Source organism: Eschscholzia californica, unplaced genomic scaffold (genome assembly GCF_041429995.1).
Source record: "Eschscholzia californica isolate CP2 unplaced genomic scaffold, dmEscCali1.0.p SCAF_4, whole genome shotgun sequence".
NCBI classification, from domain to species: Eukaryota; Viridiplantae; Streptophyta; class Magnoliopsida; order Ranunculales; family Papaveraceae; genus Eschscholzia; species Eschscholzia californica.
Window position 1 is genome coordinate 6,537,601 of NW_028238461.1, and position 12,994 is coordinate 6,550,594.

At 36.1% G+C, this 12,994-nt stretch overlaps 1 protein-coding gene across 1 annotated transcript; it reads right to left on the bottom strand.

Annotated features, from left to right (window-relative positions):
• Positions 1-752: 752 nt before the first annotated feature.
• SS4 (starch synthase 4) lies at positions 753-10,590 on the bottom strand. The gene is made up of 16 exons (XM_086633100.1): positions 10,378-10,590; positions 8,993-9,356; positions 8,170-8,224; positions 6,970-8,062; positions 6,439-6,490; positions 5,611-5,733; positions 5,400-5,475; positions 5,128-5,312; positions 4,812-5,006; positions 4,646-4,717; positions 3,673-3,882; positions 2,152-2,277; positions 1,921-2,070; positions 1,625-1,686; positions 1,394-1,469; positions 753-1,282 (listed from the first exon to the last, which is right to left on the bottom strand). Exons 1-16 carry the CDS (start codon positions 10,521-10,523, stop codon positions 1,088-1,090), a joined length of 3,180 nt encoding a protein of 1,059 aa, XP_086489226.1. The 5' UTR covers positions 10,524-10,590; the 3' UTR covers positions 753-1,087.
• Positions 10,591-12,994: the final 2,404 nt, after the last annotated feature.

Below are 12,994 nucleotides of genomic sequence, written 5' to 3' on the forward strand. Positions count from 1 at the left end.
ATCATGAGCTACAAGTAGCACTTCGTGATATCTCTAGTGTAAGGTCTCTATTGCGAGTCAGTCTCCCAGTCACGAAGAATTAGGGGTCTTCTGCATCTCTTCTTTTTCCACAGCAGTCTTATGGGACTGCCTCTGGGATATAAGGATTCGACATCTAAACGGTGCGTTCCCTTCTTGGATTGGACCATGCCACTTATTCAATTTCGACTCTATATACATCTTGAGACAACCTTGTCATAAGACCAAATGATCAAATGATCCTTTTGATGTACTTGTACACGAGTTGTTCTTTGGGATTGTATGACCAAATGATCCTGTTAAATGTAACGTTCTAGCTTCTCGAAGCTTGCTTGACTCCGTAACTGGACCTCCACAACTAGAAAAAAAAGTTACCTCATTGTAGACTGTCTCTCTCGACTCTGAGTGTAACCCATAGCTACTAGCTTAGCCTTATAGGTCAAAATCTTTCCATCATGATCGTTTTCCTCTTGTATATTCATTTACATCATACTGTCTTAATTAGAGTGTATAGATTCTATTTCTTATTTCATCCCATTCTCCCACTCAATTAAATCCTCAATAGCCACACTTTTGAACTCGACAACGGACTTTTTTTTTTCTAATAGCCACTCTTTTAACCGTAGCCAAAATTTCCAACCACGGACATTTTCGGCTAGTGTTATAAGAACATGTCAGAAGTTAAGGAGTACTTGTACAATAATTCCGCACAATCATTACCAAAATCTTTAGGGTTAGATACAAGAATTCATACCCCTTTGTGGAGCTGTTCTATTAATGAACAAATGAATGTTTAAGCAAATTGTTAACAGGTTTACAGAATGGAAACTTATGCCGCCACGGACTTGTTCCTAAAGACGTTCTCATATGAACATTTACATTCGAATCAGATTCATCTGAGTGTGTGTGTTTTTCACTCTACAACAGTACGTATATTTTTTGTATTTGACAGAACCACAAATCATATCCACAAGCAAGATATTGCGAGCTTCTGGTTTATCTTAGCCCTCGTCGGATGGACTATGAAATTTCAGTGTGTTAACTACGGCTTCCTGATAATAAAAAAAAATTATCGCTGAGAAGAAAGTCTGGGACGGTTTGCAGCCCTTGCTCTAGCAACAGATTTCTCGTAAAGTTCTATATACTGTGAAGCCGAAGTATCCCAACTGAAATCTATTTTCATGTTTCTCTGTACAAGTTGCTGCCAATTCTCGTTGTTCTTCGTGTAGAGGTTAAATGCTCGGTCCAAAGCACTGTTCAAACCCTTTTCATAATATTTGAAACATGTGTGCAGAATTAGAACCGTGAATGGAGAAAGAATATAACTTATAAACACCGAGAAACAAATATTTAGACTGCGTTAGAAGTATATTACCTGTTCATCTGGAGTAACAAATGTAAAACCATTTCGATATTGAAGAGGAACAGAATCATCATCGACGTCGAAAACACTGATGGAAAAGAGAATTGAATAAGAAGGTTAAGAAATGCTCTGAGTAGAATATCATGCTATTATGCTAATACTTAATAGTCCCATATTAATTGTCAATAGGAGATCCAAGTGGATTTTATAAATGATATCAGAAGCAGGAGTTCAATAACATACCTGTCATTGAGGCCCCCAGTTTTTCTTGCAATCGGAACGGATCCATATCTCATGGCTATCATCTACAAATTCATCAGGAGAAACCACATATCAAACTGTGAAGTCTGAAATTTTCGGAGCAAAAATTGAACTTCGTTTCCACACGAACAAAACGTAAAAAGGGAGATATTTTCAAGGTCACTCAATGAATCTAAGCAACTGACAAGGGTCCAGGGATAAAGCTTCTAGGGAGTTTTAGTACATATATTGTTCTAATGGTCTAATATACATTCTACTGGATTAGCGAAGGGTTTTACCTGTGTAAGGCCACATGGTTCGAATATTGATGGAATAATGAACATATCAGATGCAGCATAGATGGAATGTGAAAGAGCCTCATCATACTTCAATAGCAACCGAACATTGGGATGATTCTGGAAACGATTCGCGATATCCTCGAACTCCCTCTACAAATGAAGAAATTGGTGACAATTGAAAAAGAGATAGAATCACTTTTATTTCGAGAAATAAAGATATGTCAAAATTACTTGAATATGATCCACTGGGCTTGAACCCAGAAGTACAAACTGCCCTCCTAATTCCAGCATCCGATAAATCGCATGCCTGATAAGATGTACACCCTTCTGAGGAACCAGTCTTGTTATGCAACCAACCTATTTTAGTACAAATTAAGTCAAAACATAAATTAAGCATAACAAATAACACTAACTTGGGTACGAGACTGAGTAAGAATATCACAATCTGCTTTGTAACAAGGATCTACTTTAAGCTATGATGGACACCTAAATGGGTAGATATCTACATCTGACATACGAGACTAAGAGGTGTCGGATATGGAGCAGAGCCAATAAGGGGACATGGTCGCACACAAATACATCCAATAGAGTATATTCCTGTCCTAGTTATTAGTCCGAGTATCCGACCTTTATTATCACACAAAAAAATGTTAACCTATATAGGGTTTTTTGGTTCTAATATAGAGCGTTTGCAAGTTCACATCAGATGTAGACACATTTGCTCATAACAAGTGTACAGACAAGAGTATATGAATGTCAGGAAATGGGTATCTAAGCACCCGAGTGTCTAAATGTTAGGAACAGGGGCCAACTACAACATTTTAGTGGCCCGAAGCAAATTAAAAGCTTGAACGCCCTTATTACTCAATCTTTCCATTCCCCCTTATCCATAAAAACTCTTTTAATCAGCTGTAGGCATATCCAAAATCTAAAATCACAATTTGTTCAAACGCCATTCTGGAATGAATTCAGACAGACTTGAATATGCTTTTGGATGTGTTCGGAGAAAAACAGACAAGTAGCACTCAATTCCAAGTTACCAACGGTGTTGGTATCTGCTCAGAGGAAGCAATGGACTCTACTTGGCTAGCCGAGATTTGGTGCAAGTGATAAAAGCTAATTTGAGGGGGTTTTCATTAGTCTTTTTAGGTGAATATTTCAGTCATATCAAACAGTTAGCATTGTGTTTTTTTGGTAACTCCGTCTTGATTCATTCTCTAATCTACCGAACTTTCAGACAATAAATTACTAATTCCAAATAGACCCTATTAAGTATGACGGGCTAATTACGTACAAATGTATAAGATTTTTGAATTTGGTTGTTCTCGCTTGTCTATTTTTAGTTATAAACTTTTGATGCACAACATTCTTTAGTACTCCAATGTCTCTTATATGGGTTGCAATACTCCCCATTGTGGCCCTAACAAAATCTTAATTTTTGAATAAGCAACATAGTCTTTATTGTTAGAAAAAATCCAAGGCAATACGACAAATTTGTGGGCCTGGGTGACTCGAATTGGAGCTTGTGTTTGCCCCAGGGCCTGCCTTGATCAGGAAACGAGTATCAGTATCTGAATAGACAAAAAATACGAAAAGAGAAGTACCCATGCTACATCATTTTTATCATTTCTTGGTTTAATATGTACTTTCCCTTTCTTGCTCTTTGTTGGGCTTACGCAATAATATAAAGCACTTTTAATTATTTCAGAGTAAGTAGCGACGCATATGCTCACGGCAGACAGTGAGCCTTACCAGAGGCAGAGCGGGATCAGCAGACGAGAGTTTCAACTGCTTTCTTAGAGCCTCCTTGTTTTCTGCTTTCCCTTGAAGATCATCAGCATTGTACTGAACTTTCAGAAACGTATCAGTGGAAGGATCCCATGCATCTGTGTCGATTCCATTGAGAATGCCGACGAACTTTTTGGAATGAGAACCTATTGTAGAATGAAGACCTCGTCCTCCCTTAACACATGAAATTAGATCACATACGAGGAGTCATTAAAGCAGTCTCTTCGATTATATTACCACTAAAGCAATACATTAATAATTTCACAGAATGGGTAAGTATTATTGTAGTTCTAGAAATAAAAATATACAAAAGGACTAGCTTGTATCTATATAATAAGATGGTGATGAGTACACATATTTTGTTGACGATATGAAATGGATGAATCTCCTAAGGTTCGGTCGTTGGATCAGGGAAAAGGAGAAAATGAAGTCCAAAGTTCCAAACTATGTGAAAAGGACTTAACCTAAATACCTAATCGAGTTCTAATCAGGACCACTCAACGTCAGCAGTCCAGATTATAAACTTCCTGAACCACTCACGTCAGACGTCGCCCTCACATCGACCACCCACGTCAGACGTCGCCCTTGCATCGGCCAGAATCATCGGGCCAAATAGCTTTTCTGTATTCCAATCTCAACGCCAACACGTGGATCCTGTTTCCAAAAAGATTAATTCCATTTTTGTCTCCTAAAGATGACCGATATGGGTCAGTTTGTTTTAACTTCTGCTTTTTTCTCTCACTAGACACTTCTGATCCACATCAACTTCGATACACAAACAAAAAGCTCGAATGATACCGAGGATAGAAACCATAAGAGACTAAAAAAGCTAATTTACAACATAATCAAACAACTATTCATAATATATATATATATATATATATATATATATATTACTGATTTACTCATGAATGGTGCAGATACAAATAGCTCGTACCTCTGCAGTCCGAACCTCTTGGGCATATGTGGGAGACACTGTTGTTACAATATTAGAAAACACAACTGCACCCTGAAATATTGGAACACGCATAATACAGCACCATAAAATGTTAGGCGTAAGTGAATCATTGAATTGCTTGACCATAATTACCTTAAACAATTACCTTAACAGGATTAACTCTGTCATGTGCCGAATTATCTTGCATCCTATCTGGTCTATTTAGCTGGTGAACATCAAGGCCACATGATCCCAAATCCGAAGCATTTGATGTTCCCTGATATTCAAAGTTGTGACATGTAAAGCAAATTCTCGCTGAATTAAGACCCTTGGGCGCATATAGATCCCAGTAAAGTGGAGCCTGGAAAAAGAAAAGGAACAGGAGTTACATAAGTTAATTGTAATGAAAACATCAAAGTTTCTAGTGAAAAGAAATAGTCAGAATCAAAACTTCAATTATTCAGAATGTTATTCATCATTACAACAAAAGCTGTCTGCCAATCATGACAGTGGATTATATCTGGTTTTTTGCCAGCTTGAAGAAGTAATTCAAGTGCCGCACGGCTAAAATACGAGAATCGCTTGAAGTCATCATTTTCTCCATAAAATTGGCCTCTGTTGAAGTACATAGCTGGATGAAGAGGCTCAATGAAATAAACTGGTAATCCTGCATTATAAATAATTAGTCAGCACGGATAATTTACACGCACATGTATTTATTATATATAAGCTGAATTTTACATGTATCATTAACCTTCAACTGTCCCAACCCAGATTTGATTTTTGAACAGTTGGCCATCAAAGTAAGACTCTAGAACCACATCCAGGGCCTGGACAAACAATTATTGTATGAGAAAACCTTAGCCAACCAAGAAAGTTTTCCTTATCACTGTATCAGAATGCTTCTGCTAAATAATAATAAGACTGTTGGTAAAACCTCCAAACCATTTGAAACTTGAACTTACCCTCATGTCACAAATGCGGTCATTTTGCATACAATCATATTTCGGAAGTACAATTTCTACTAGGTGTCCTTTCCTCTGCAGTGCTTTACTAAGGCCAGATACGACGTCCCCCAAACCGCCAACCTGTGAATAAGGATTTCAACATAAGAAACTAAGAACATTGAAAAATCACCGTAGCCTTATTACTAAAAGAAACAACAAATAGAAACAAAAAGTACGCTAGCATATTTACTTTTTACTAAAGAGTACAATTAAAGCATCAAGTGACAGCAAAATAGAACAATAATGGCATCAAGCCTCAAGGGGCAGCAAACGATGTGACATGGTCCGGGAAGGGGGAAAGAACTATCAATAAAATGGATCATAGAACATAAAATATGGCACTCTCTTATCAAGAAGACAAAAGCGAGGTCACTCAAATGCCGGTAACATGACAATTAGAATACAATAGCAACCCACCAGATTAATGTGCATGGCCAAATAACCAATTTGCAGTTTAAAATCTTATTGTAAGAAAAATTACTATCAGATAAAAAAACGAGATACATCTCAACCAAAACACCGGTACTTTTAGCAACTGAAAGTCTATTATATTCATAATAGATAATGTATATACATGAAACAATATCCCTAACCAATGAAGAAGAATCTAACCAAAATATAGCACATTGACGAGCTTTTGTTTGCTCTTAATATAATGCGTTCGGCAAGAGATGAGTTTTTAAGGTTAGGAAAGTTTACCTGAGTATCTAACTGAAGATAATAACAAACAAAACTACCAAATAGATATAGGTAGAAGAGACTAAAAAGTAGCTGGAAAGATTTTACCTTTGCAACTGGTGCCATCTCTGCTGCAATATGAATGATGTGCAATCCTGTGCTGCATTAACAAGAAGACAAGTCAAAACATATATCTTTATTCTTTACTCTTTGATGACGCTTGTAAGTTGTAAGCTGCCTTCTTATGTATTTTTGTTTCCCTTATTTCTCTATTTCCTCAATATACAAAGTTTAGACCATCTATATTTACGGATACAGATCTCGCATTACGATATAAAATGGGTGTATTTTCTTTTTCTTCTTCATTACACTTGTAATCTATCCATACCCGACTTAATACAAAATTCAACCTCAAAAGTATATGCAACATAGTACCATATATGCACGAACCTTGTATACATAGTGGTTGCTGATCATGAACTTTGGAAGGTGTATGCAGTTGAAGTGTTTTTCAGTATAGAAACAAAAAAATATGTGAAGCCTACTTTAGGTGGTGGCATCATATGTGTTTCTCCGTTGTGAAGACCAAGGTTCAAATCTTATTGTATTAAAAAATAAACAAGAAAATTTACGGAGTACCGTGTTTCCGAAGATATTAGAGTGAGAAACGTAGACACAACTTCTGAATCCTTTTTATCTTTACAGTCCATGTATGCCTTGTGAAGCCTTCCATCTTTCTTCCATGCCATCTCCCTCAAGAGCTCTGCATCACTTAAGGATATTTTCTTCTCAAGAAGCCAACCATCTATCATGAGCAACAATCGACTCCAAAACACCCATGGCAAATCATCCACAGATTCATCTAATGCTTTGCTCTTACTTTCTTCTTTTAGGCTATTAAGTATATACTGAAATTCCGTGACAGATTCTTGATATAGTTGAACATGAGAATGTATCTCTTGGTCAGACTGTTGGAGGCGCTCTTCCAAGAATTGCATTTTCTGTTGCATTAGCTCATTATATTGTTGTATCTTCTCAGATGACAATATATACTCATTAGCTTTCTCCACTGATATCTCCAACCTATCAACCTTCTTCCGAAGTTCATTATTTTGCTGTAAAACGGAAATAGCTTGATTTGCTTGTGTGGTTGTTTTGTCAAGCAATTTTTGCAAACTTCCTATCTTATCCCATAGGTCCTTGCACTGAGATTTTAGAGTAGAAAGCTTCACAACCTCTTCCTGAGCAATGACAAGTTTAGACTCCAGGTCCTTTAAAGCTGCACTCAAAGAAGATCGCTCATTCTCTAAAGTTAATATGCGGTCATCTGTTTCTTTGACATTACTCAGTTTGTCCTGAAGTTTTAGTATATCATCCTTAAGAAAAATGTTCTCTTTCCTTAATGATCCAAGATCTTCACTGAGGGAGTGAAATCTACTATTATGAACCATAAGGGCTTCGTCATTCAAAAGTCCTTTGCCGTTCTCCGTTAAATCAAGATAGTTTGCCTCATCAACCCCTCTTTCAGAAAGTTCATTCCTGAGCTTTTCGAGTTGATCTTCCAAAAGATCTGCTTGTATCTTCCCTTGTGCTGCAACTCTCATTCGTGCATCATTTTCTGCCAACTTCATTTCCAAGATGTTAATTTCTCCTTGCAAAGCTTCCTTCTCAGTAACAATCTTATCAAGATTCTCAAGTGCACGAACCCGTGCTTGATTAATCAGCAAAATATCTGAAAGAAAATCAAAAGAGAAGAGTAAACAATTCGTCCTTATAAGAACAGAATATACACCGAACACAAAGAAAATAGCTCAACACCAAACTGGCGAACCAACCTACTTTTTTCTGAACTTCTTATCATGCCTATCAAATCGTCAAGTCGAACATTTGAAAGCTGCAACCAATCATCAACATTCTCTATTCGTTAAATTAACGGAATATTAATTCCTTTGTAGTAAATAAACGCAAGAATTGAATGGTGTTCATAACAGTTGTGTGACTAAAGGAGATAAGCATTTCAAGCCAAACTCTTCGTCTTTCTTCATAATTTATTTGTAGTTGATCAACTCCGGACATACTAATCGAGCAGAAAAAAGAACTTCTGGTCACCAGGTGTATCTTAGAATTGACATAAAATATTTGTAACCATCCAAGCAGAATAGAATACCTAGAAGGCTAGAAAACTTACGAATCAGTTGCCCACACAGTGAGAACATCTATAACATAGTTGAGAAGGTCAGAGGTCTAGGCATAATGGCTCTTAGCCTTTTAACATGCTCCTTTAACGGTTTGTCTATTTTTACGTAGCGGTAATGTCATATTTTATTCTACCACCAGCAATAGACCCTTTTAAGAGGAAATGTACAAACTAATACAGAACTTGACTTTGTGGCATGAAATACCTGACTTAGAAAGTCAGAAACGATCTTAAAGACTTACACTTTTATTCTAAGACTCTAAGAGCACATATTCTTCTCATGACTGTAGCTTATTTCCTAGTCGTACTTTGTTGAGAGTTGAGACATTGTTTCAGTTAATCATTGACAAACAAATATAACCATTAACTAGAAGTTGTATTTTGTTGTGTTCATCCGCTTAACTAGTACTTCTAATTCAGTTAGTCTCAGAAGAACTGCGCATAATAGTTGAAATATTAGAATACCGTGGAGTTCGTAAGTTTTCTGTCAACGTGTGTGAGATTAATTTTCTGATCAACAATAGAAATGCCAACTTCATCATCTGAGCTCGAGGCGGAATCTTGTGCAGCATTTTGAAGTTCAGTGCTTTCATCGCCAGTTGGTTGGACATTTAGTGGTATTGTGTCTGGCGCCATTGAGATAGAATCTTCTGTAGCATTTTGAAGTTCAGGGCTTTTATCAGCATTTGGTTGATCCAGTGGTATTATGTCTGGGGAACTTGAGGCAATATCTTCAGGAGCATTTTCATTGATTTCATCATCATTTGGCTGGAAGCTGTCCCTTATAGGTAAGCGAGCAACTTTCTTAACCTGCCTCTTACTTGGGGAACTGCACAAATCCAATATTACTCTAGTTAAATTAACCAATGGAAAAAGGTAACACAATAATGACTATTTCTCGAGGAAACATATAGAAACCAAATCAGCCATAAGCTAAATGCTAATTTAGACATATTCAAACCATCAGATTTAGATACGAGGAAATAGATAAATCTATCATCTCATTCATCCAATGAATATTTAAGTTCTAATTATTAGCGACTTAGAAAGTACATTTAATGCGCAAAGCAAGGAATTAAATTTAAAATATATAGGCCGAAATGACCGAAATATTTCTATGCCTACCGAAATATTGACCAAAATTTAAATTTAATTCCTTGGACTGGAAACATTACTTAGGCCGAGGGTTTAACAATATCCAAACCGAACCACATAAATTAAGTCTCCATTACTTCTCTTTATTCCCCGATATACAAAATCATGAATTATGCAGTTTTCTCTTTTTTATTTAAACCATTTTAGCTACTTGCAAGCCATTACAATACCTAAAGATGTCATATTACTCTTGTATAACTAACTGTACAAATTGTATAAAAATGGACAAGATCATATAACATATGATAATTCAAGAAATATAAAAACAAATAAATAAGGATTCAAAATGAAAAATTATCCATTTTGACAGTCAATGAGTCAAGAAGAGAAACCCAATTCAAGAAAAAAAAAATCCAAAATTCAAGGGAGCTAAAAATAGTTAACCCATTAAACCTCAAACCTAAAAGTACTCAAAACATCCAATCTAAGGAGTGGTTACAAATTTGGGGGAAATGGGAAAAAATTCTCAAAAAATAAAATCACAAGGGAGCTAAGTCACCAGTTGTTTATTTTTGGAGAAAATTGATCAATGAAGAAATTTGTTCTTTCCTTACAAACTTCGAGAAATTACACAACCCCATTTTCATAAGCCATTTCTTGAAATTGGGAATTCAATTTGATTGGGAATGTCATTAATTTCAACAGACGATTTAAGATAAGATAAAGAAAATACTAGGTTAGTAGTAGAAAAGAACCTGAAGTTTTTCTGGTGTCGCTGCATCTTACATGAAGTGCCAATCAAGCGAAGAGAAGTTAAAGGTGGACGTTCATTAGGGTTATTATAGCAGCTTAAACCTCGCCATCCATGGCTAACAAATAAGGAAGATAACTTCGTCGCCATCAAGAAATCTAAGTAGACTAACAATTTCTTCAATTTCTCTAAAATCAGAAAGTAATCATACCAACAAACACACACTACTAGTTTGGAGGACACGAGAAAGTAGAAAGAGAAAGTAGAGAGAGAAAGTAAAGAGAGGGAGAGTAGAGACGGTTTGTGAACCACAGGGTTCGTTGTCTGAAATTGGAAAGAAACTAAACTAGTAGTAGTATTACAATGGAAAATATTTATTTGCAACCTTTTTCTTTTGGAAAAATTGAGATTGAGTGTTCATGTCATCTTTCAATTTATTTGCCCCCCTACAAACAAAACTATAGGCTATAGCTACCTAGTGCTTAGCCCGTTGGTGCATGTGTACCAAAAATCGGGAAGTTACAAGTTCAATTCACGGTGCTTAACTAGTTGGTCCATTTCTTCAGAAAATCGAAAAGTTACAGGTTTAATTCATGGTGGAGATGGAATCCATCTTTATTGACTTGTGTTATGAGTATAAATAGAATGAAGGTAGGAATGGGTTTTCATGTCCGTATGATCAAGATGTTTGTGATGATGGTAGATACAATGCTTATTCAGTTCATGCATTTGTTCGTGATGTATAACAAAGATAATAAGAAGGGACAATTAAATTTAAGAAAAATATCATTGTCTATTCATTTTCACTAGACTAATACTTTTCAGTGGATTCTCCCCTTAGTCGTGTACAAACTTCTATTAAACCTCTGTGTTCATCCCCTTTACCAACTCCGAATGTTGTATGATACTGGAATGTTACGTGCATGCTGGTGATAACTAGCGAAAGTATCTAGAAAGTTGAGTAAAGCATGTCCAATTGTTGAATCCACCAACTGGTTTATTGATGGCAAAGGAAAATTGTCCTTTGGACAAGCTTTGCTTAGATCGATGTAGTCCATATACATTCTCCACATTTTAATCTTCTTGGGAACTAACATCACGTTAGCTAGGGCTTGAAACGGGAATGACCCCAGCTAAAGCTTTGAGGTCGACCCGTTATATTTATACTAGAGAGTGATTCCAAATCAATGGTTACGTACTTTACTGAGACAAATGTTGACATCCTGTGGCGTCTGATCAACCATGTCGTTAACCTCCGTGAACGACTCAAATCTCTCCATGTGCCTGTTGATTTCTGCCCTAGAGACTGCAACACGTTGGCGCACTCTCTTGCATCTTCTGCTTTGGTGCCTCATCGTTGATGCTTTGCCATTTCAACCCTAAAGTTCACTTTTAGGATTGTCCTTTATATATTCTAACTCTTTTCATTATCTCTGGACCAATTGTAATATGTACCTTTTAATAAGGACTATTTCGGAAAAAAAATCACCTTGGCCAACCAATCCAGTGCATTGTGCCTCTCTGACTACTCTTAAAGCTAGGGGTACAAGATGGCAGATTAGGGACATTTTAGTAGAGGATCACAAACAATTAGGGACATTTTAGTGTGGAGTAGAAGATCACAAACAAGTAGGGACATTTTACTTTATGGACCATATGAAAACATTTGTATTTTTTTTGTTGTTGTTGAAAGCATTTCAGTGTTTGTTGAGTGTGTAAACTTGGAAAGATCTTGGAGAGATATTTGTGAACTCTTAGAAGCTAGAATTTTTTGTAACTTCATTGCACACTCCAAGAAAAGAACTTATATGCATTCTTCTCTATAGAAAAAGTTTGAACAAGTTTGATTCTTGAAGTCACAAGGAAGGTCCCAAAATATTTAGACTATCCTCTCTTTCAAGTTTCAACTAATAGTTTTGTCAACAAAATAAAAAGTTTCAACTAATAGTCAAATATTATAATATTGATTTGATCTTAGTGTTGGAGGGGGGCCATGATACTCTTTTTGTTTTTTTGTTGCTAAGGATCATGATTCCCTTATTGTTGGAGGAGGCTCATGATTCCTTTATGCTTTTTTTTTTTATGAAAGGAACTAACATTCAATAAACCATCTCATACAAGATTTCTAAAGAAAAGCAGAAATAAAAGAGGGTACAACGTTCTAAATTTTCTTTTGACCATATTTACGACCCCATTTTGCAAGCGCATCCGCCTGAGCATTGCATTCTCTAGGAACATAGGTGAAGATAATGCCTGAGCAGTTAACTTCCTTTAGTGCTTATATGATCAAATGGTACGCATTTTGATTCTAGTAAATTCAGCAATCTTTACTAACAATCTATAGTATCGCGTACTGTCTCATATCTAATAATATATGCTCTAGACGTAAAGGTTTCGCGAAATGATATTACAAGAACCAAATGTTTTATTACAAGAATATTTTATAGGGGATGAAATTATTGTTCAAAGACAAAAACCCTTCATTTTCATAAAGTCTTCTTCAATATTTGACCTATGAGTTGACGAGACATTTTTTTATACACATACTTTCATCAATTGTTATTGAAAATTTTCAAAACGATTAAAATGAAAAATACAACTACGAAATCATTACATTGGGC

Bases quoted from the DNA above. Each gene is read 5' to 3' on its own strand.
- SS4 (XM_086633100.1), bottom strand. From the start codon at position 10,523: ATGGCGACGAAGTTATCTTCCTTATTTGTTAGCCATGGATGGCGAGGT. The intron at 5,476-5,610 runs GTAAGTTCAAGT...TTGTTTGTCCAG, and splicing joins ACCGCATTTGTGACATGAGG to GCCCTGGATGTGGTTCTAGA. The intron at 1,470-1,624 runs GTATGTTATTGA...CTTTTCCATCAG, and splicing joins ACTGGGGGCCTCAATGACAG to TGTTTTCGACGTCGATGATG.